General features: G+C 39.9%; 1 protein-coding gene across 2 annotated transcripts in view; it reads right to left on the bottom strand.

Annotated features, from left to right (window-relative positions):
* LOC121380144 (TBC1 domain family member 16-like) overlaps nt 1-22,123 on the bottom strand; it is a 54,687-nt gene that overhangs the window by 7,586 nt on the left and 24,978 nt on the right. The window contains exons 1-8 of one of the 2 annotated variants that reach the window (XM_041508931.1): nt 19,831-20,051; nt 17,779-17,875; nt 14,046-15,399; nt 11,278-11,450; nt 7,009-7,176; nt 6,475-6,623; nt 5,928-6,062; nt 1,284-1,470 (exon numbers count right to left, since the gene is read on the bottom strand). In XM_041508931.1, coding sequence (XP_041364865.1) covers nt 1,284-1,470; nt 5,928-6,062; nt 6,475-6,623; nt 7,009-7,176; nt 11,278-11,450; nt 14,046-15,399; nt 17,779-17,875; nt 19,831-19,916 — 2,349 coding nt within the window. In that variant the 5' untranslated portion in view covers nt 19,917-20,051. Of the gene's footprint in view, nt 1-1,283; nt 1,471-5,927; nt 6,063-6,474; nt 6,624-7,008; nt 7,177-11,277; nt 11,451-14,045; nt 15,400-17,778; nt 17,876-19,830; nt 20,106-22,123 lie in introns of those variants that run through there. The other variant, XM_041508930.1, reaches the window with a different exon arrangement.

A 22,123-nucleotide genomic window follows, 5' to 3' on the forward strand; every position in this document is an offset into this window, starting at 1 on the left:
TGTCATTTTTTGTAACGGTTGTTTGAATACCGTAACAGGTCATGATAATACTGACACATTTTTATGGTTTTTATTCCAGGAATTTTCATAACTAATATATAAGGCTGGAAAATCATCTGGGTATAATTTTGATTAGTACTTTAGTAATGTCATTAACTTTGCATTAGCTCAACAAGTTCCCAGATCAATGAATGTTTATCTCAAAGCATTTTCAAAAACCTGTTGAACTAAATAATTGACCGCTTCATGGCCCATTCATTGACATGGTGAGGGGACTTGTATATCTCAATGACCCAGAGGTAGTACCTGCTTCTGTTAAGGACACCCAAGCTAGATTGGTTGATGGGTAGAGACTGACTGGTACAGACCAAGGGTAATGTAACCCTAACAGGAACCTCGAGCACTGAAGTCACGAGATATTGGGCTGCATGGCACACTCTAATAAGACCACAACACCATGCATATGCAGCTATTATGTATACATGAAATAATTTAAACTTTTATATATTAATAATTTTTTTTTTTTTTTAAAACCAACTAATGAAAGAAAGAAAGAAATGTTTTATTTAACGACGCACTCAACACATTTTATTTACGGTTATATGGCGTCAGACATATGGTTAAGGACCACACAGAGTTTGAGAGGAAACCCACTGTCGCCACTACATGGGCTACTCTTTCCGATTAGCAGCAAGGGATCTTTTATTTGCGCTTCCCACAGGCAGGATAGCACAAACCATGGCCTTTGTTGAACCAGTTATTGGTCACTGGTCGGTGCAAGCGGTTTACACCTACCCATTGAGCCTTGCGGAGCACTCACTCAGGATTTGGAGTCGGTATCTGGATTAAAAATCCCATGCCTCGACTGGGATCCAAACCCAGTACCTATCAGCCTGTAGACTGATAGCCTAACCACAACGCCACCGAGGCCGGTACCAACTAATGAAAGACACAAAAGAAATAAAGCCAACTGACTGGTTGATTTACATAAAATGTTAACTTCATTTACATTTACAGTTAAAATTAAAGTTTGTTTTGTTTAACGATACCACTAGAGCACATTTCTTTATTAACCATCTGCATTAATAGCAAGGGATCTTTTATATGCATTATCCCAGACAGGATAACACATACCACAGCCTTTGATATACCAGTCGTGATGCACTGGCTTACAGCAAAAAAAAAGAAAAAAGAAAAGAAAAGACAAACAACAAATAAAGCCAACAGACTGGCTGTTTTACATAAAATGTTAACTTCATTTTGACTGTAACCCGCCTACCCACCAGTTGTTTGTCCATATCACTGTCTCGGGGCGAGCTCACGAAGATGGTCCGCTGCATGAGACCCACGAAACACCAGTACGCGTCAACCTCGTTCTGGACCTCTGCCAGCACCGGCGCCAGCAGGTCAGACATTCCCTGCGTGTAACCCATCCACGGATTCGCAACCGCGTAGTTCAACAGAATCGTCCTGAAGCAGAGACAACATGCACTTTTTAAATGATGTACATAACATTTTTAGAGAGCCATAAAAACACCAAATTATGTTTTCCATGATTTGATCATTCAAAAGTTAAAAGTTTGTTTTGCTTAACGACACCACTAGAGTACCAGTTATAGAATATAATTTTTTCTTTTTAATTTCTGAAATCTAGTCTTAGAAGAAACCCTCTATATATTTTTTATTAGAAGCAAGTGATCTTTTATGTGCACTTTTCCTGAAAGGACAGCACACATCATGACCGTTGATCTACCAATTGAAAGACACTGGATGAGATGGGGGAGGGGGGGGGAACTATAAAAGAATGGGTCCACTGAGGTGATTCGATCCTACAATGCAAGCTAGATTTTACCCTATGTGACTGTTATGCTGGCATTTTATTTTGCTTGACAAAATCCACTTTTGAAATTACTTCAGCCTAGTAACAGCATCATAAACTCACTTCAAGACCTCTACATTTGGGTTATTTTCACCACAGAAGTACGGTGGCTGCGACCTACTGACAGCATCATAAAACCCTAGACTTACTTCAGGACCTCTATGTTTGGCTAGACTTACTTCAGGACCTCTATGTTTGGGATGTTTTCACCACAGAAGTACGGTGGCTGCAACCTACTGACAGCATCATAAAACCCTAGACTTACTTCAGGACCTCTGTTTGGGTTCTTTTCACCACAGAAGTATGGGTGGCTGAGATCTACTGACAGCATCATAACACCCTAGACTTACTTCAGGACCTCTATGTTTGGGTTGTTTTCACCACAGAAGTACGGGTGGCTGCAACCTACTGACAGCATCATAACACCCTAGACTTACTTCAGGACCTCTATGTTTGGGTTGTTTTCACCACAGAAGTACGGGTGGCTGAGACCTACTGACAGCATCATAACACCCTAGACTTACTTCAGGACCTCTATGTTTGGGTTGTTTTCACCACAGAAGTACGGGTGGCTGCATCCTACTGACAGCATCATAAAACCCAAGACTTACTTCAGGACCTCTATGTTTGGGTTGTTTTCACCACAGAAGTACGGGTGGCTGCAACCTACTGACAGCTTCATAAAACCCTAGACTTACTTCAGGACCTCTATGTTTGGGTTGTTTTCACCACAGAAGTACGGGTGGCTGAAACCTACTGACAGCATCATAAAACCCTAGACTTACTTCAGGACCTCTATGTTTGGGTTGTTTTCACCACAGAAGTACGGGTGGCTGCATCCTACTGACAGCATCATAACACCCTAGACTTACTTCAGAACCTCTATGTTTGGGTTATTTTCACCACAGAAGTACGGGTGGCTGTGATCTACTGACAGCATCATAAAACCCAAGACTTACTTCAGGACCTCTATGTTTGGGTTGTTTTCACCACAGAAGTACGGGTGGCTGAAACCTACTGACAGCATCATAAAACCCAAGACTTACTTCAGGACCTCTATGTTTGGGTTGTTTTCACCACAGAAGTACGGGTGGCTGAAACCTACTGACAGCATCATAAAACCCAAGACTTACTTCAGGACCTCTATGTTTGGGTTGTTTTCACCACAGAAGTACGGGTGGCTGCAACCTACTGACAGCATCATAAAACCCCAAGACTTACTTCAGGACCTCTATGTTTGGGTTGTTTTCACCACAGAAGTACGGGTGGCTGCAACCTACTGACAGCATCATAAAACCCCAAGACTTACTTCAGGACCTCTATGTTTGGGTTGTTTTCACCACAGAAGTACGGGTGGCTGCAACCTACTGGCAGCATCATAAAACCCCAAGACTTACTTCAGGACCTCTATGTTTGGGTTGTTTTCACCACAGAAGTACGGGTGGCTGCAACCTACTGACAGCATCATAAAACCCCAAGACTTACTTCAGGACCTCTATGTTTGGGTTGTTTTCACCACAGAAGTACGGGTGGCTGCAACCTACTGACAGCATCATAAAACCCCAAGACTTACTTCAGGACCTCTATGTTTGGGTTGTTTTCACCACAGAAGTACGGGTGGCTGCAACCTACTGACAGCATCATAAAACCCCAAGACTTACTTCAGGACCTCTATGTTTGGGTTGTTTTCACCACAGAAGTACGGGTGGCTGCAACCTACTGACAGCATCATAAAACCCCAAGACTTACTTCAGGACCTCTATGTTTGGGTTGTTTTCACCACAGAAGTACGGGTGGCTGAGACCTACTGACAGCATCATAAAACCCAAGACTTACTTCAGGACCTCTATGTTTGGGTTGTTTTCACCACAGAAGTATGGGTGGCTGAGACCTACTGACAGCATCATAAAACCCAAGACTTACTTCAGGACCTCTATCTTTGGGTTGTTTTCACCACAGAAGTATGGGTGGCTGCATCCTACTGACAGCATCATAAAACCCAAGACTTACTTCAGGACCTCTATCTTTGGGTTGTTTTCACCACAGAAGTACGGGTGGCTGCATCCTACTGACAGCATCATAACACCCTAGACTTACTTCAGGACCTCTATGTTTGGGTTGTTTTCACCACAGAAGTACGGGTGGCTGCATCCTACTGACAGCATCATAACACCCTAGACTTACTTCAGGACCTCTATGTTTGGGTTGTTTTCACCACAGAAGTACGGGTGGCTGAGACCTACTGACAGCATCATAAAACCCAAGACTTACTTCAGGACATCTATGTTTGGGTTGTTTTCACCACAGAAGTACGGGTGGCTGAGACCTACTGACAGCATCATAACACCCTAGACTTACTTCAGGACCTCTATGTTTGGGTTGTTTTCCCCACAGAAGTATGGGTGGCTGAGACCTACTGACAGCATCATAACACCCAAGACTTACTTCAGGACCTCTATGTTTGGGTTGTTTTCACCACAGAAGTATGGGTGGCTGAGACCTACTGACAGCATCATAAAACCCAAGACTTACTTCAGGACCTCTATGTTTGGGTTGTTTTCACCACAGAAGTACGGGTGGCTGAGACCTACCGACAGCATCATAACACCCTAGACTTACTTCAGGACCTCTGTTTGGGTTGTTTTCACCACAGAAGTACGGGTGGCTGCAACCTACTGACAGCATCATAACACCCTAGACTTACTTCAGGACCTCTATGTTTGGGTTGTTTTCACCACAGAAGTACGGGTGGCTGCAACCTACTGACAGCATCATAACACCCTAGACTTACTTCAGGACCTCTATGTTTGGGTTGTTTTCACCACAGAAGTATGGGTGGCTGAGACCTACTGACAGCATCATAAAACCCAAGACTTACTTCAGGACCTCTATGTTTGGGTTGTTTTCACCACAGAAGTACGGGTGGCTGAAACCTACTAACAGCATCATAACACCCTAGACTTACTTCAGGACCTCTATGTTTGGGTTATTTTCACCACAGAAGTACGGTGGCTGCAACCTACTGACAGCATCACAAAACCCTAGACTTACTTCAGGACCTCTATGTTTGGCTAGACTTACTTCAGGACCTCTATGTTTGGGTTGTTTTCACGACAGAAGTACAGTGGCTGCAACCTACTGACAGCATCATAACACCCTAGACTTACTTCAGGACCTCTACGTTTGGGTTGTTTTCACCACATAAGTACGGGTGGCTCCAACCTACTGACAACATCATAACCCCCTAGACTTACTTCAGGACCTCTATGTTTGGCTAGACTTACTTCAGGACCTCTATGTTTGGGTTGTTTTTATTCATTCTACTGACAGCATCATAACACCCTAGACTTACTTCAGGACCTCTATGTTTGGGTTGTTTTCACCACAGAAGTACGTGTGGCTGCATCCTACTGACAGCATCATAACACCCTAGACTTACTTCAGGACCTCTATGTTTGGGTTGTTTTCACCACAGAAGTATGGGTGGCTGAGACCTACTGACACCATGATAAAACCCTAGACTTACTTCAGGACCTCTATGTTTGGGTTGTTTTCACCACAGAAGTACGGGTGGCTGCGATCTACTGACAGCATCATAACACCCTAGACTTACTTCAGGACCTCTATGTTTGGGTTGTTTTCGCCACAGAAGTACGGGTGGCTGCAACCTACTGACAGCATCATAAAACCCTAGACTTACTTCAGGACCTCTATGTTTGGGTTGTTTTCACCACAGAAGTACGAGTGGCTGCAACCTACTGACAGCATCATAAAACCCTAGACTTACTTCAGGACCTCTATGTTTGGGTTGTTTTCACCACAGAAGTACGGGTGGCTGAAACCTACTGACAGCATCATAAAACCCTAGACTTACTTCAGGACCTCTATGTTTGGGTTGTTTTCACCACAGAAGTATGGGTGGCTGAGACCTAGTGACAGCATCATAACACCCTAGACTTATTTCAGGACCTCTGTGTTTGGGTTGTTTTCACCACAGAAGTACGGGTGGCTGAAACCTACTGACAGCATCATAACACCCTAGACTTACTTCAGGACCTCTATGTTTGGGTTGTTTTCACCACAGAAGTACGGGTGGCTGCGATCAGTTCGAACAACATCCTTCTCCACTGTGCACTGGATACTCCGCCAGAACTTATCCTGTTCAGGCCCTGTCATGGATTCCCTGAAATTTTAAAGAAAGAAATGTTTTATTTAATGACGCACTCAGCACATATTATTTACGGTTATATGGTGTCAGACATATGGTTAAGGACCACACAGATATTGAGAGAGGAAACCCACTGTCGCCACTTCATGGGTTACTCTTTTTGATTAGCAGCAAGGCTTCTTTTACATGCACCATCCCAGACGGGGTAGTACATACCACGGCCTTTGATGGTGGGGGGGGGGAATAAAATTGTCAATCAGGTTAGAGAATAACCAAATTGAATGAGGAGTTACAAATTATCTGTCCATGGTGAATTAATGTTCACTTAGGACAGATAATTCCTCGTAGCTTGTTAAGTTATTCTTTAAATAAGCACAGGCACAAACGTTTGAGACAGATTAAAAGATAAAACAAACACACTTCTCACCTCATCTTTCTAATGTTCTGGTATTCGATGTATTTGTCATTTCGGATTTGTTCCTGCTCATCAAACGTTGAAGAGAATGGATAATAATGCAACAGGAAGGGCCAAGCTTCGTGACGCAAACATGGGTCCAGGCCTCCAAAAAATATTGCCTGGGAAAAACAAAGTGTATAGTTCGCTTTTTTATATCATTTATTTTTGACTATGTGGACCCAATTTGGTGCTTTGAAAAAAACAAAAACTCAACATAACAGGAGTTAAAAGTTTATTTGTTTAACACTACTACTAGAGCATGTTGATTAAATTGCCTATTGAAGGTCAAACATTTGGAAACGAATGCATACTGTAGCCATTCATATATCAGTCATGGGATAAGAAAAAACCTAATCAGATGATGAGTCCACCTTTGACCCAAGCACCTACTGAAGGAACTAGATCCCACTTCAACCACAAAAAGCAAATATTTACACATCCACTGCAATATCCTATGAAAATGACAGTCAAGGGTTTTGGGGTGAGTTTTTTTAATGTAGTTACCTTTCTCAACTGGAAGTCATCTTCAATTGATCCATTTGCCATTAAGTGTTGTTTCCAGATTTCCTCCGTGACTAAAGAGAACACACCTTCCTCAGGATGACACTGGTCATCTGTGATCTGAGGCTTGATCACCAGAAACTGGCGATACGGCACGTCACTTTCACGTTGCTGTAATAACAGGGAGGGGAAAATAGTTAATATCTAACATGGCATGTCACTTTCATGTTGCTGTAACAACAGGGAGGGGAAAATAGTTAATATCTAACACGGCATGTCACTTTCATGTTGCTGTAACAACAGGGAGGGGAAAATAGTTAATATCTAACATGGCATGTCACTTTCATGTTACTGTAATAACAGGGAGGGGAAAATAGTTCATATCTAACATGGCATGTCACTTTCATGTTGCTGTAATAACAGGGAGGGGAAAATAGTTCATATTTAACATGGCATGTCACTTTCATGTTACTGTAATAACAGGGAGGGGAAAATAGTTCATATTTAACATGGCATGTCACTTTCATGTTGCTGTAATAACAGGGAGGGGAAAATAGTTAATATCTAACATGGCATGTCACTTTCATGTTGCTGTAACAACAGGGAGGGGAAAATAGTTAATATTTAACATGGCATGTCACTTTCATGTTGCTGTAACAACAGGGAGGGGAAAATAGTTCATATTTAACATGGCACGTCACTTTCATGTTACTGTAACAACAGGGAAGGGAAAATAGTTCATAATTAATAAGGCACGTCACTTTCATGCTGCTGTAACAACAGGGAGGGGGAAATAGTTAATATTTAACATGGTACGCCACTTTCACACTGCTGTCATAACAGAGAGGGGAAAATAGTTAATATTTAACATGGCACGTCACTTTCACACTGCTGTAATAACTAGTGCTCGATACGAACCGTGGTACACTTTTGCATATCGCAATTTTTACACGCTATTTTTTCCTTGTATCATATTTGACTTGAAATAGGCAAACAAACAAACAAAAACCCCATCATTTTATTAATTGGTGATGACAGGAAATGTAACAATCACATCAAGCGTAGTCAGCTTACTTGTTGGCATACGAAGTGATAGGTCAGTTATACTTGGTTCTAACTTCTAAACAAAATGTGTTAAAAGTCTGATATAAATAACCACTTGATGATAATTACAAATAAATGTTTTGTTACTTGCACATTATTATGCATTGTTCATTTACGTTGGAATACAGCTACGGCTATCATCTTCAAAGAAATAAACCAACAAGTGAGAATTGCACTTCGCTGTTTTTCCCTGAACAAAGAATACTTTGGCCGATCGTTAAAAACACCTCGGGCAATAACCTCTGGTTTGGTCGATCTGCCGAAACATTGCGACGTACTTTCCGTGTGAAGCGAGCAGCAATGGAAAAAAGTCCGATAGTGCGAGTGCGAATAATTTTTACATGCTCATATACCACTAGAGTTTCGAGCATGTCCGTCCCGGGGCCTGTCTCTGGATAGCCAGAGGCATGTCCTGGGACAGAAAAAAATTAAGCGGACAATTTTGAAATTTACATCCAAAAATTAAATAGTGCGCCTTTAAAATTTTATGCGCATCTCTAATTAATATAATTAATAAAGAAAATTCTATTGATTAAATTTGGTCGCTAGATTAGATCAGGTGGTCAAAAAGAAATTAAATAAGATCGGTGGCCTGACTCGGGATGGAGGGGGGAAGGGGCAGAGTTGAAAATGGGCAGAATTCTGAAAATAGCAATTAGTAAAAAAGTTAATAGAATTTTTTTTTTTAAAGTTACAAGCTAAAAATAAAAAGAATTGACTGCTCGGTCGAATATTTATATAATTTGGAGCATTTTAAAAGGACAGTCCAAAAATAAATAAGAGAAAGAAGAGAGGATGGGACTATTTAATAATATTAAAAAAAGAAAGTAATTTCAACATAAACTTTTGAACGAAGGTCTAAAAGTTTAGAATCCGATCTATATGTCCATGTGAGTGGCCTCGTTAAGGCCACCCCTGCGCGTGCTGTAACCTCTCCATGGTGCAGGGGTGTAACATTCGCTTTGAGAATGGCCAATACAGCACACATTGAGTAAAAGTCCGTATCTATCTGTGATATTTGTGTTTTTGCACGGTTCTTTACACTGTGGTTTTGTTTAACTGTTGAATTTTTATTATTGATGTTGATCATCACTTTAGATTTGCATTTACCATAGTTTGACACCCAATTGCCGATGTATTTTTCGTGCTGGGGTGTCGTTAAACATCCATTCATTCATTCATTCGTTAAGGCCATTAGGGTGCACAGCTTGTAGGGATGAGATGGGTTGCATCCCGTCAAGAAAACCCCTAGATTGACAGTCAATAGACGTTGAAGGTGTAGTGCTGTGCTGAAATACAGATCTTGAGAAGCCGGATCCGTCTGAACGAGAGAGAGAATCAGACTAGGGTATAGTCTAGTCATCATGGGTTGGTATAGTGGTGTGGACGGCCCCGACTCCGGAGGATACGAGATGGTATCACAATAAAACAAAGTAAAGTCTAGAAAAGAGTAGTAGGGGCCGACCCCGCTTCCTATTTCTTCTTAGAGTGGGGCGGTCAATCTTCCAGTGCTGCTAGGACAGGCTCGGACATGTAGAGATTAAACGCGAACAACCGTAGTGTTCTGCAGAATGGCCGTCATACGAGACACGAAAAAAACAAGTCAACATAGTCAGACGGAGAAATGACGTGGTGGCAAGGAATCTCGCTAAAAAAGAATACAACCTGGTGGTGCAGACTGTCGAAATGAGAAGCGTTCCAGCATTCAATCAGTTCCAATGGCCGTATAAATCCAAGTAGAAAACTTCACTTCGTTGACAAAAACAACAAAGTGAAGGATCCCTAAGTCGAGCCGTGAAAGCATGTGCAGTGCGCACAAGCGAAACAAACACGTCTTACCGCGACGAGCTCCAGACTGGGAATGAGCCCGATAGTAAGGATTTCGAATGTGAATATTTATAAATACAAGTAGTTTGAAATCGTCACACCGGTGTTCTAGTAGACTAGTATTGTGTTAAAAAATAAATATGACAAAGAAGAACATTATGCTACTAATAAATGTTGTTGTTTATATAATCATTTAGGTCTATGAAAGAATCAATATTACAAATATTTCGATTTATGTACTTAGATTATGCCTTCTGCTTTAATTAAAAAACCCACATAAATATTAAATTTAAATAATATCAACTATATTGCAATACATATTGCAATACGGTTTCTAATATCGCAATACGGTTTTTACCGTATCGTTGCACCCCTAGTAATAACAGAGGGGAAAATAGTTAATATTTAACATGGTATGTCACTTTTATGCTGAGCACTGTAATAACATGGAGGGAAAAACAGTTAATATTTTACATGGCACGTCACTTTCATGCTGCTGCAATAACAAGGAGCAGAAAATAGTTAATATTTAACATGGCACGTCACTTTCATGCTGCTGTAACAATAGGGAGGGGAAAACAGTTAATATTTAACATGGCACGTCACTTTCATGCTGCTGCAATAACAAGGAGCGGAAAATAGTTAATATTTAACATGGCACGTCACTTTCATGCTGCTGTAACAATAGGGAGGGGAAAACAGTTAATATTTAACATGTTCAATCTGTTCATCAAGTGTATAAATTTATTATTTGGAAATTACATGTACATATATAAAAGTTAACATTTGTTTTGTTTAAATGACACCATTAGAGCACACTGATTTATTAATCATCAGCTATTGGACGTCAAACATTTGTTAATTTTGACATATAGTTCATATAGCCTTTTTTCACACTATGGAATTTACTACAAGTTATTTATTTCTCAAGTGATTGTATTCTAAATTGCACACATTTTTGTTTTTTGTATTTTTGTTATTTCCCTTGGTAAATATAATGCTAGGTTCTTTATTTTTGTACATTAAAATACATATATAGATATATATTTCTTTTTGAAACTAAATTCAAAGGTTATAACTGAATATATATTTTTACAATAAAGTTACTCAAATGTTTGTGTTTCTAATTGATATGTTCATTGAACTTTATTTTGTTACAATTTGCCTGGTGAATATAATAATATTTTTGAGTATACATTTCTAAACAAATAAAAATTGCTATCAATATTTTTTGGCCAATCTGAACATTACAGAACATAAAACATATAACAGTGAATCAGATCACATTACTAAATTTGAACTAATCAAAGGCTAAAGGCTGAACATTTTTGACAGAGTTACCTTCTCTTTGGATTTGGCAAACAAACTCCAGTCCTCGAAAATCTGTGCGAGTTTATCCAACCCGCCGTTATGGAAGTGTAGAATCTTGTACTGACTCTCTCGACTAGCTATCACAACCTGGCCTTGCGTACACTCCTGGTCACTGTAGAAGAGTCTTAGAGACCGCATCTGACCTGCAAAACACAGCAAAAGAAAGGAATTATTATTTAACAGCCAGCCTTTACTCACTCAAGTGAGTAAAAGAAAATACAATTCTGAATTAAGTTTCATACAGTATACAATTATTTCAATATACAGTGAAACTCCTCTAAACTGGACACCCTCTGTACCAAGTAAAAAGTCTGGTTTTAAAAGGTATCTGGTTTAGAGAGGTTCTCTTATGTACATAAAGGGGCCACGAAAAACATCCAGTTTTGAGGGATATTCCAGTTTACAGATGGTCCGGTTTTGAGAGGTTTCACTGTAGTTTATTATCGTGTATGCAAAAATATAGACAGTTGTTTACTTCAGTGATTAAGACAGCCATGAGACACTTCTAATTACAATGAACCAGTTTCCATTTCACTGAGGATATTACTGTACCATTTAGAGGTATGTGTGAAACATTTATAACATCTACTTCAACCAGATCCACCATTTTAGTAGTGTGATGGTTTGTCAGGGATTTTTCTTCTTGTTTTTTTGGGTTTTTTTTAAAGGAACAAAAAGGGTAATTAATGCATAGGGAGAAAAAAAAAAGAGAAAAAAACTAACCCCCTCCCCTAAAAGAGTCTGAGTAGCAGAGCTTTAGATTGTATCAAAGTTGGGGCAATAAACATTGTTCCCAAAGTACAGATGACCAAAATAATCACGCCTAAAATAGGTACAAACATGCTGACCTCAAAACCTCTGAAATGTGATGTTTAAATATCTAGATTAAAATAACTTGAAATGCATTCATGAATGTTAACAACTCTCCAACTACTGTTAATGACAGTACTAAACTAAAATGACCTTCCTGCACTCAGAAAATACAGAAGTCCCCATTGTGCCTAAATGAGTGAGATCTAAAGCCCTGGAGTAGGTCAGTTTATATAAAACAGATATAAGATTAAATCCTTTTTATGTCAGATTTGACCATTTCGGACACTGACAGTGACATCTGGACTTTTTTTTATATATATACAATGTAAATATGTTTATAAATAAAAAACCCTTCTATACCCTGACAATGTCTCTGATGTCTCTGCATGTTAATTGCCATCAGGGATATATATATATTTATATTAATACGGGATGACACTGTCTCAAGTTTAATTAACTTTTCCGAAGATGTGAACTCCCACATGGTGTGAATTACAATATAGCATTTAAAGGATGACAGGCCATATAAGAAGACTGATCCCAGATCACAGTTTTTCTTAGAACACTGTGGTGTGAAATTTAATAACAGTGTGTGAGTCTGTATCTGTTTATGATAAAACCAAGACAAGTCCAAGTCTTCCAGGACAGATGAACACGTAATTCCAAAGCACAATGGCTGAAACAATTTTTAAAAAATTTAAAAAAACAATCAGAGAATGGTTCCACCGAGGGGCTTTGATTCTATGACTAAAAAAGAAAGGAAGGCTGAGCCCTGAACTCTACCGACAGCTAGATTATCCAATAAGACAATGACTCACGAACATAAAATGAGCAGATAATGTGAAGGGAGGAAGGAAATGTTTTATTTAACAACATACTTAACACATTTTATTTACGGTTATATGGCGTCAGACCACACAGATATTGAGAGAGGAAACCTGCTGTCGCTACTTCATGGGCTACACTTTTTGATTAACAGCAAAGGATCTTTTATATGCACCATCCCAAAGACAGGATAGTACATACTACAGACCCTAGACAGACCGCACATCAAGCAAATGCTTTACCACTGTGCTACATCCCCCCCCCCCCCCCCCGCAATAATTTGATTTCAATCAATATTTCTTAACTAACTATCTAAGGATTAATGCCAACCTACACCATAATCTTGCAAGTTTATTTATCAAATAAAATATATTAAATTGGCTACAATCTTAAAACTCATCCAAATCAATTTAGGATGGTAGGCATCTGGGTCCCGTTCCATGAAGTGAACTTAGCCCTAAGATTACCATAGGCTCATAGCTACCCTATCAGGCATCGAAATAAGCATTGTGTCTGGTAACCCATTTACAGGTTACCACAAAATATAACCTGGTAACCTATAGGTTTCCACAACTATATGAAAGTTAGAATTGAATTCCTGTTACTACTACGCGGTCGTTCTGAAATTGTAACGGTGCGCGCGAACATCGATACGAGAAACGAAATCTGGAAGTAAATTTATCTAGTGGGCGCTGCTTAAACGCGGATTGCCCAAATTTGCTTTGCAATTCCACAAGTGCGCACGAACATCGGTGCAATTTTGTACGAGAAAACAAAACGCGGACGTAAATTCATCTAGTGGACGCTGCTTAAACACAGAATGACTTGCACGCGAACATCGATGCAATTCCTGACAAGATAATGAAACGCAGAAGTCCTGAATGCATTGCCTGGTTTACGTTCGGAAACGAAACTACCGTTCGTTGAAATTTTTGTCACACCGTTCTCGACTTCTCTAATATGTGGTAACCTCCCGGTAACCTGAACGACCGTTCTCGACTTATTTCGATGCCTGCCCTATGCACTAAAGTTGATCTAAGGGCCCTGGTCCGCAGCATTAAAATTAAAAGATTTCAAAACACTGATCAATTGAAACTTACCAAGATCAACAGAAAAGACTCCACACAGCTGTTCCTTGGCACTCTTCTTCTCCTTCTTGCTGCTACCGTGCGACAGCGAGTTATTTGGAAATGTCATGTTGTGGCTGAACCCCGCGGACCCGTTGCTGCTAACTGACGGTGACTCAGGACTCACCGCGTCCTTTGACGGCGAGCTGGGGGCCGACTCCGCGTCAGACGTGTATGGCGATGGCGGCTGCGAGTCAGGGCCCGATGTCGTGGTTGAAGATGAAGACGTGTTTCTGACTCGCGTTACCGAAATGTCCGGCGTCAGGATGGGCGTGTTGGGAGGAGGGACGGTCAGACAGCCGAGATCCAGGTCGCTGGGTACAGTGAGACCGCCGCTGCCGCCACAAGGACTTGGGATAGGGTAGGGTTTGCTGTGAGGTTCGTTCTGGAACAGGAGGTCGTGCTTCCGAAGCAGCTCTTCCCGCAGCTCGCTGATGATCGTCTGACCACTCGACTCAGATGGCGAAGGGTTCGTCGAGTCGGAACTCACACTGCCTGATTCCGGGGAACTGCTCGTGTCGAACTTGCTCTCGTTGGTGTACGTGTTCTTGTCGACAATGTCCAACTGCTGCCTGTCGCTGGGACCACCATCCATCTCCTCGGTAACCACCACAAGTCTCTCTCCTTCCATCTCGATGCTCACAGATTTGTTCGAATCCGTCCGTTCCCTGGCTCTCATGTGCAGTTTGTTTCTGTTCAACATGGCCACCAGCTGCTCCTCGGAAGTCAATCCGTCTGTGTTTGGCACAACCCCGGAGTCCTCCCTCCCAGCATACTGATGATGATGCTCAGTGTTGCTCTTGGAAGTCTTGTCCACAGTGAGGTCGTTCACGTGGATGCCTATCACACTCCTCTTCGCACCGCCATGCATCGTTTTCTCGTTATTCTGAATGTACAAAGAGACTATCTCGTCAGAACCGATTCCTGAATCGGCCGCCGACTTGTTGCTGGAGCTCAGCCTGTGTCCGTCGTGGTGGACCTCCTCACCAGGATTCCAGCTTCCGATGCTCGTGTCTTCTTCCCGAGACCCCGCCGACAACTCAGAGCTCAAGCTTGTGTTGTCCGTGCTGTGTTTCTTCTTGTGGGTTATCATTTTGTCCCCTCCGTTAATAAATCCCAGCTCCCCCATGACACTGGAGTCTCCCGGAGACTCGCTCGGGGAAGGAGTGGGCTCGTTTGATTTGGAGTATTCTTGTTTTGGAGTTCTTTTCGGACTCGGTCGAGGAGTGTTTCCCTTTGAGCAGTTGGGGCTGTTTTCAATGCTGCGAGGGTTCTTCTTCAGCGACAGGTTCGGTATCCAGGTAAGCACGAGAGTAGGTCCAGCAGCCTGAAAGAAAATAAAAAACATAAAGGACATTGCAGGATTCGAACTTAAGAATTTGTTACCTACAGCAATTTTGGGGTATTTCTGAGGAAGATTATTTAAATAAGAATCCATCACATATGACCATGTTTTTATTTAATGACACACTCAACACATTTTATTTACGGTTATATGGTGTCAGACATATGGTTAAGGACCACACAAATATTGAGAGAGGAAACCCACTGTCGCCACTTCATGGACTACTCTTTCCAATTAGCAGCAAGGGATCTTTTATATTCACCATCCCACAGACAGGATAGTACATACCATGGCCTTTGTTACACCAGTTGTGGAGCACTGGCTGGAACGAGTAATAGCCCAATGGGGCTACCGACAGGGATCGATCCTAAACTGACCACGCATCAAGCGAGCGCTTTACCACTGGGCTATGTCCCACCCCCACCATGTGGTAAAGAAATAATACAACCAAGGTGGTAAAAATGTTGACCTGTGGTAAGGTTTGCAGAGTCTAAGGGCTGAAATTTCACCATCAAGGGGTGTATTTGTTTTCTATCCCACATGACTGCATATGACAGATTCTTTTTCTCTCAGTAAATAGTTCAGTCATTCAGTAAATAAACTATTATTTTACATGAAAGACAAAGATGGCTAATAAAGTAACTTTTATTTTCTCAGTCATTCAGTAAATAAACTATTATTTTACTTTTTCTTTTAATCAAAAAGCAATTTAATGCAGGATTTTCAATATTATTTTTATAGAATTAAAACAGCCTTTATTAGGAATGAAATCATACATAAAGTGATGACAACTTTGTAAACATTTATATTTTTTCATCTGATCTGGTGTTAACTTTATTTTATTATAAAGTTAACCTGCAACTTTAAGGATCTTAGAAACATGTATAATAAATGTTAATGAACTTTGGTAGAAATACCACAGGCTTTTTTGTTTTTGTTAAGTTGCACTTAATTCCTAAAAAACATTTTTCTGGAAAAAGCCAGAGTAAAGTTTGGATTGTTTAATGATACCACAGTAACCACTAGATCACACTGATTTTTTAAACATCTGCTACTAGATGTCAAACATTTGGTAATTTTGACAATGACATACCGTATATAGTCTTTGAGAGAAAACCCACTACATTTTTCCATTAGTAGCAAGGGACCTTTTATATGCACATACCACAGCCTTTGATATATTAGTTGTGAGGCATTGGCTGGAATGAGAAATAACCCAATAGTCCTACCGACAAGAATCAATCCTAGACCGACCGCGCATCAGGTTAGTGCTTTACCAATAGGCTATATCTCGCCCCAACATTTCTGAAATGCCAATGCACAAGGTTTTGTTTTTAGTTAAGTTAATTATCAGCAATTGTTGCTTGCCATCAGCAAGGTATTATCTGCCTGATTTTTATTATCCATTTTTTGTCACTTTTAACACCTGCTGTCAGGGCTCAAGATTACACCCGGTGATAAATACTGTGCCAAAAATAAGCAGCAAAAGTAAAGTAAAGTTTGTTTTTATTTAACGACACCACTAGAGCACACTGACTTTTTATCTTATCATCGGCTATCGGACGTCAAACATATGGTCATTCTGACACTGTTTTTTAAGAGGAAACACACTGTCGCCACATAGGCTACTCTTTTACCATCAGCAAGGGATCTTTTATTTGCGCTTCCCACAGACTGGATAGCACAAACCATGGCCTTTGTTGAACCAGTTATGGATCACTGGTCGGTGCAAGTGGTTTACACCTACCCACTGAGCCTTGCGGAGCACTCACTCAGGGTTTGGAGTCAGTATCTCGATTAAAAATTTCATGCCTCGACTGGGATCTGAACCCAGTACCTACCAGCCTGTAGGCCAATGGCCTAACCACGACGCCACTAAGGCTGGTAAAATAAGCAGCATCAAAATAAAAGCATGTCAAAATCATGGAGAAAACATCTTGCCTGTCAAACCAACCGACCTTGAAGCACTGAAACATTATGCCTTAATTAGCTTTCTAAAATAGCACACTTTTAAAATTGACCTTTTCCAATATATACAACCTTTCAGTAGGAGGCTTGGCCATCCAGGCTATACCCACACCGGCTAATCACATCACTGTACTAAAAAAAGACTTTACTTTGCCGCTGAGAACAAACACAAATATATCCCTGGACCTAATCAGTGGAATCTAACACCCTAGTCGTACTTTATTATCACCTGCTATTCCTCTAGATGTTTATCATAAAAAAAGAGCTGCTTTCACACTTTTATCTCCCATATCTATACTGACGTCCAAATGAAACTTTACATTCACACAATTCAAATAATTTGATCAATATTATTGCTAATCGAAAAAAGAACCAATTTAGAAACCACCTTACAAACACTTTGCATGTCTCACGAGGTGCATTGTGACGTTTAGATGTTGAACTTCGTGATACTTTCATATCATATCCCACCGTAACGTTTGCTGGTTTTCTATAATGAAATTTCAAGCCTTGTAAAGTTTCTTTGGGATGTCAGTATATAAATACATAAAACACAAATGTATATATATAAAAAAATTAAAATTCTCTAAAGAACTGCTGAGCTAGTGACAGTCAAGTCAAGAAATATTATCCACCAAGTAGCTGATGATTGTAATGTAATTGTTTTCTGACTGGAACAGAAGCTGAGAGGATGTAAAAAAAAATGACGTCTTACAAAATTTTGCAGATATTTTTAAAATTATATTACATATATAGAGGCTGCCCTACTTTTCTGTGACAGCAAGCAACATGTGAAATATTTTTGTAGATAAAGAAAACAGCATGAAATGGTTCATTATTTATATAAATATTTCTGTAATTATATATGTTGTTTGCCAAGAATGGTAATGAACTGTTTATTTAGCACTTTATGAAATATTAGTGTATTTTAGTTATGAAATGTTGTATGTACATTTGCCTACATATAAACAATAAACCACTGTAGCGTCTAAGTAGTACGGCCGGTACGGCCATGACCATACAACTTTTTGGGCCAGGAAAGTTTTTTCTCTTCCTATAATGCTCGCATAGTTATGATAGTACACTGTACAGATCTAATCATATACATTGCTTTCATGGCCGTACCAACTTTTAAGTGCTTCCGACACTCCTGAACCAGGCAAGTCCAATATATATGTTAAAACTATGACCATTAGGCCAAATACACCAGATGGGTGTAAAAAAAACATGATAAACCTGTAGATCTATATAAAACATACCTTTTTTTTTGCTCCTAGTAAAGACATGCATACATGTATATTTAATTTGTGTTGTTTAACAACACCACTAGAGCACAATGGTTTATTAATCATTGCCTACTGGATGTTAAACATTTGATAATTCTGACAAATAGTCTTAAAGGAAACCCACTACATGTTTTCATTAGCAGCATGTGATCTTTAATATATGTTCTTTTCCCACAAACAGGGCAGTACATACCACAGTCTTTGATATACCAGTCGTACAGGAACAAATCCCAATAAGAGAATGAGTCTGTGGGTGTTTGATCTGGCGAGCTTGCTACCGACTAAGCTAAGTGTAGATTCTGTCCCTTGCATGTATGAGCATTCACACATACAAACATGCACTTCCATGCACAAAGTTAAAATTCTGTTTTGTTAACGACACCACTAGGGCACATTGATTTATTAATTATCAGCTATTGGATGTCAAACATTTGGTCTTTAGAGGAGAAACCCGCTACATTTTTTCATTAAAAGGGATTTTTAATATGCACCATACCACAGACAGGATAGCACATACCACAGACTTTGATATAACAGTCGTGGTTCACTAGCTGGAACTAGAAATAGCCCAATGGGCCCACCAGCAGCGATCAATGCTAGACCGACCACAAATCAAGTGACCGCTTTACCACTGGGCTACGCCTGTCCCTTGCATGTACAAGCATTCACACATAAAAACATGCACTTCCATCCACAAAGTAAAAATTCTGTTTTATTAGACACCATTAGGGAACATTGCTTTATTAAACATCGGCTATTGGATGTCAAACATTTGGTGATGTTGACATACAGTCTTAGAGAGGAAACCCACTACATTTTCCCATTAAAAGCAAAGGATCTTTAATATGCACCATGCCAGACAGGATAGCACATACCACAGACTTTGATATACCAGTCATGGTTCACTAGCTGGAATGAGAAATAGCCCAATAGGTCCACCAACAGAGATCAATCCTAGACAGACCACATATCAAGTGAGTGCTTTACCACTGGGCTACGCCCCACTCACTCCACATACAAATGCACATACAATCATGCACACACACACACACGCGCGTGTGTGCACACAAACAGACACGTGCGCTCACACACACACACAGTGACACACACACACACACTCACCCACCACCCCCACACCCACCCACACACACCCAATTACCTGATCTTCGTGTGCTCGGACAGTGAGGTATCCTGGGTAATGTTCAGTCTCGAAGGACAGAGGGGCCGGGGGATGCACACAGACATTGTTCTTGCAGTAGATGATCTCCCCGTCAAGTGGGGGCGGTCGCAGGGAGTCGGCGCTGTGGATGCCGAGGAAGTTGGTTGCTCGTTTGAAGATACTACTGAACGCCATCATCGGAGCAGCGGCCAGCTCCATCAAGCCAGGACGCTTGTGGTCAGTCTGGCTAATCCATGGGTCCTAGGCGGTGCATTCTGAAACACAGAACAGAGAGAATATTTCAAAGGGTTTTTCTTAGGTCAAATAATTATGATGTATATATCATGAAGTGAAGACTGCAGTCATATTGCAGGAATTGTGGTGGCATGGTGAGTGGTATAAAATTGCAGACGTCATTGTTGATGGCATGATGAGTGGTATGAAATTGCAGACTTCATTGTTGATGTCATAATCAGTGGTATGAAATTGTAGACTTCATTTGTGATGGTATGATGAGTGGTATGAAATTGCAGGCTTCATTTGTGATGGCATGATAAATGGTATGAAATTGCAGACTTCATTGTTGATGTCATAATCAGTGGTATGAAATTGTAGACTTCATTTGTGATGGCATGATGAGTGGTATGAAATTGCAGACTTCATTTGTGATGTCATAATCAGCAGTATGAAATTGTACTCTATTTGTGATGGCATGATGAGTGGTATGAAATTGCAGACTTCATTTGTGATGGCATGATGAGTGGTATGAAGTAGCATACTTCATTTGTGATGACATGATGAGTGGTATGAAATTGCACTCCATTTGTGATGGCTAGATGAGTGGTATGAAATTGCACACTCCATTTGTGATGGCTAGATGAGTGGTATGAAATTGCACACTCCATTTGTGATGGCATGATGAGTGGTATGAAATTGCACACTTCATTTGTAATGGCATGATGAGTAGTATGAAATGCCACAATTAGTATAAATCGTATAACCAGCCAATGTCATCATTTTAATAAGTACAATGTCATGTAGTGTCACTATGTACATGGTAGTGGCAAATATAAAATGAAGTGTGGATTCATGAATTTTCATGAGTCCACATTTGTGGATGCATTTTCCAACTTCATCCATTATTCATAAAAAAAAAAAATTTAATGTGACTTCCAAACTAACTAAAAAAAATTAAATGGCAAGGAATATTTACAAAATGAAAGAAAAAAGAAAGAAATGTTTTATTTAACAACACACTCAACATTTACAAAATGAATAACCCAAAATGACAAGATCCTTTTGGACACAAATTGAACAATTTGGTCAGTGAATCCTCAGTGGCTGGCATTAATTATGACCAGTGCACCACGACTGGTATATCAAAGGCCATGGTATGTGCTATCCTGTCTGTGGGATGGTGCATATAAAAGATCCCTTGCTACTAATGGGAAAATGTAGCAGGTTTCCTCTTTAATTAAGATTGTGTGTCAAAAGTACCAAATGTTTGACATCCAATAGCCATGATTATAATTCAATGTGCTCTAATGGTGTCGTTAAACAAAACAAACTTCTTTTTTCAAGCATGATATACGGGTATGTACCTGTGCTAAACGTGCCATCTGTGATTTCTCAATTAGTATTTGATATTTTTGTTTGTATTCCATCTGAATATATTAACGTCACTAGTATCAGGTATATAAGGCTTAAATTATGTTTATTCAATCATGCAGATATGTCATGTCGTGGGCTAAAGCAGTATACTTGTTTACAAGTTCAGTCAGTTATGGGTTCAATGAATGAATGAATTAATGTTTTTAACGACACACCAGCACACAAAAAATATCGGCTATTGGGTGTCAAAATATAGTAAATGCAAAACATTAAATGATGAACCACATCAATATAAAAATTCAATAGTCAAATAAAAAGAGTGTAAAGAAATGCAAAAATATAAATATCACAGATAGGTCATACATGTATTAAAATTTAGAATAAAAGTCAATATCTCGAAGAAATTGTAATAAAAGTTCTGGATGGAATTGAAATGATTCCATCACATTTCTCTGACCAAATATATCTTTTCTAGTTTCTTTCAGATGCTTACACCCCACCAAAATGTGGCGCACCATCAGAGTACACTGACATTGCACACACTGAGGTTGAGGATCTTTCTTCAGGATAAATCAATGCACAAAAAATTCAAATTACATTACTCTCAGTTGTAGATTCTTATAAAATAATCTAGCTAAAACAAAAGTGGAATGGATTACGGTGGAAATAACACTATTTACAG

Source organism: Gigantopelta aegis, chromosome 8 (genome assembly GCF_016097555.1).
Source record: "Gigantopelta aegis isolate Gae_Host chromosome 8, Gae_host_genome, whole genome shotgun sequence".
Lineage (NCBI taxonomy): Eukaryota > Metazoa > Mollusca > Gastropoda > Neomphalida > Peltospiridae > Gigantopelta > Gigantopelta aegis.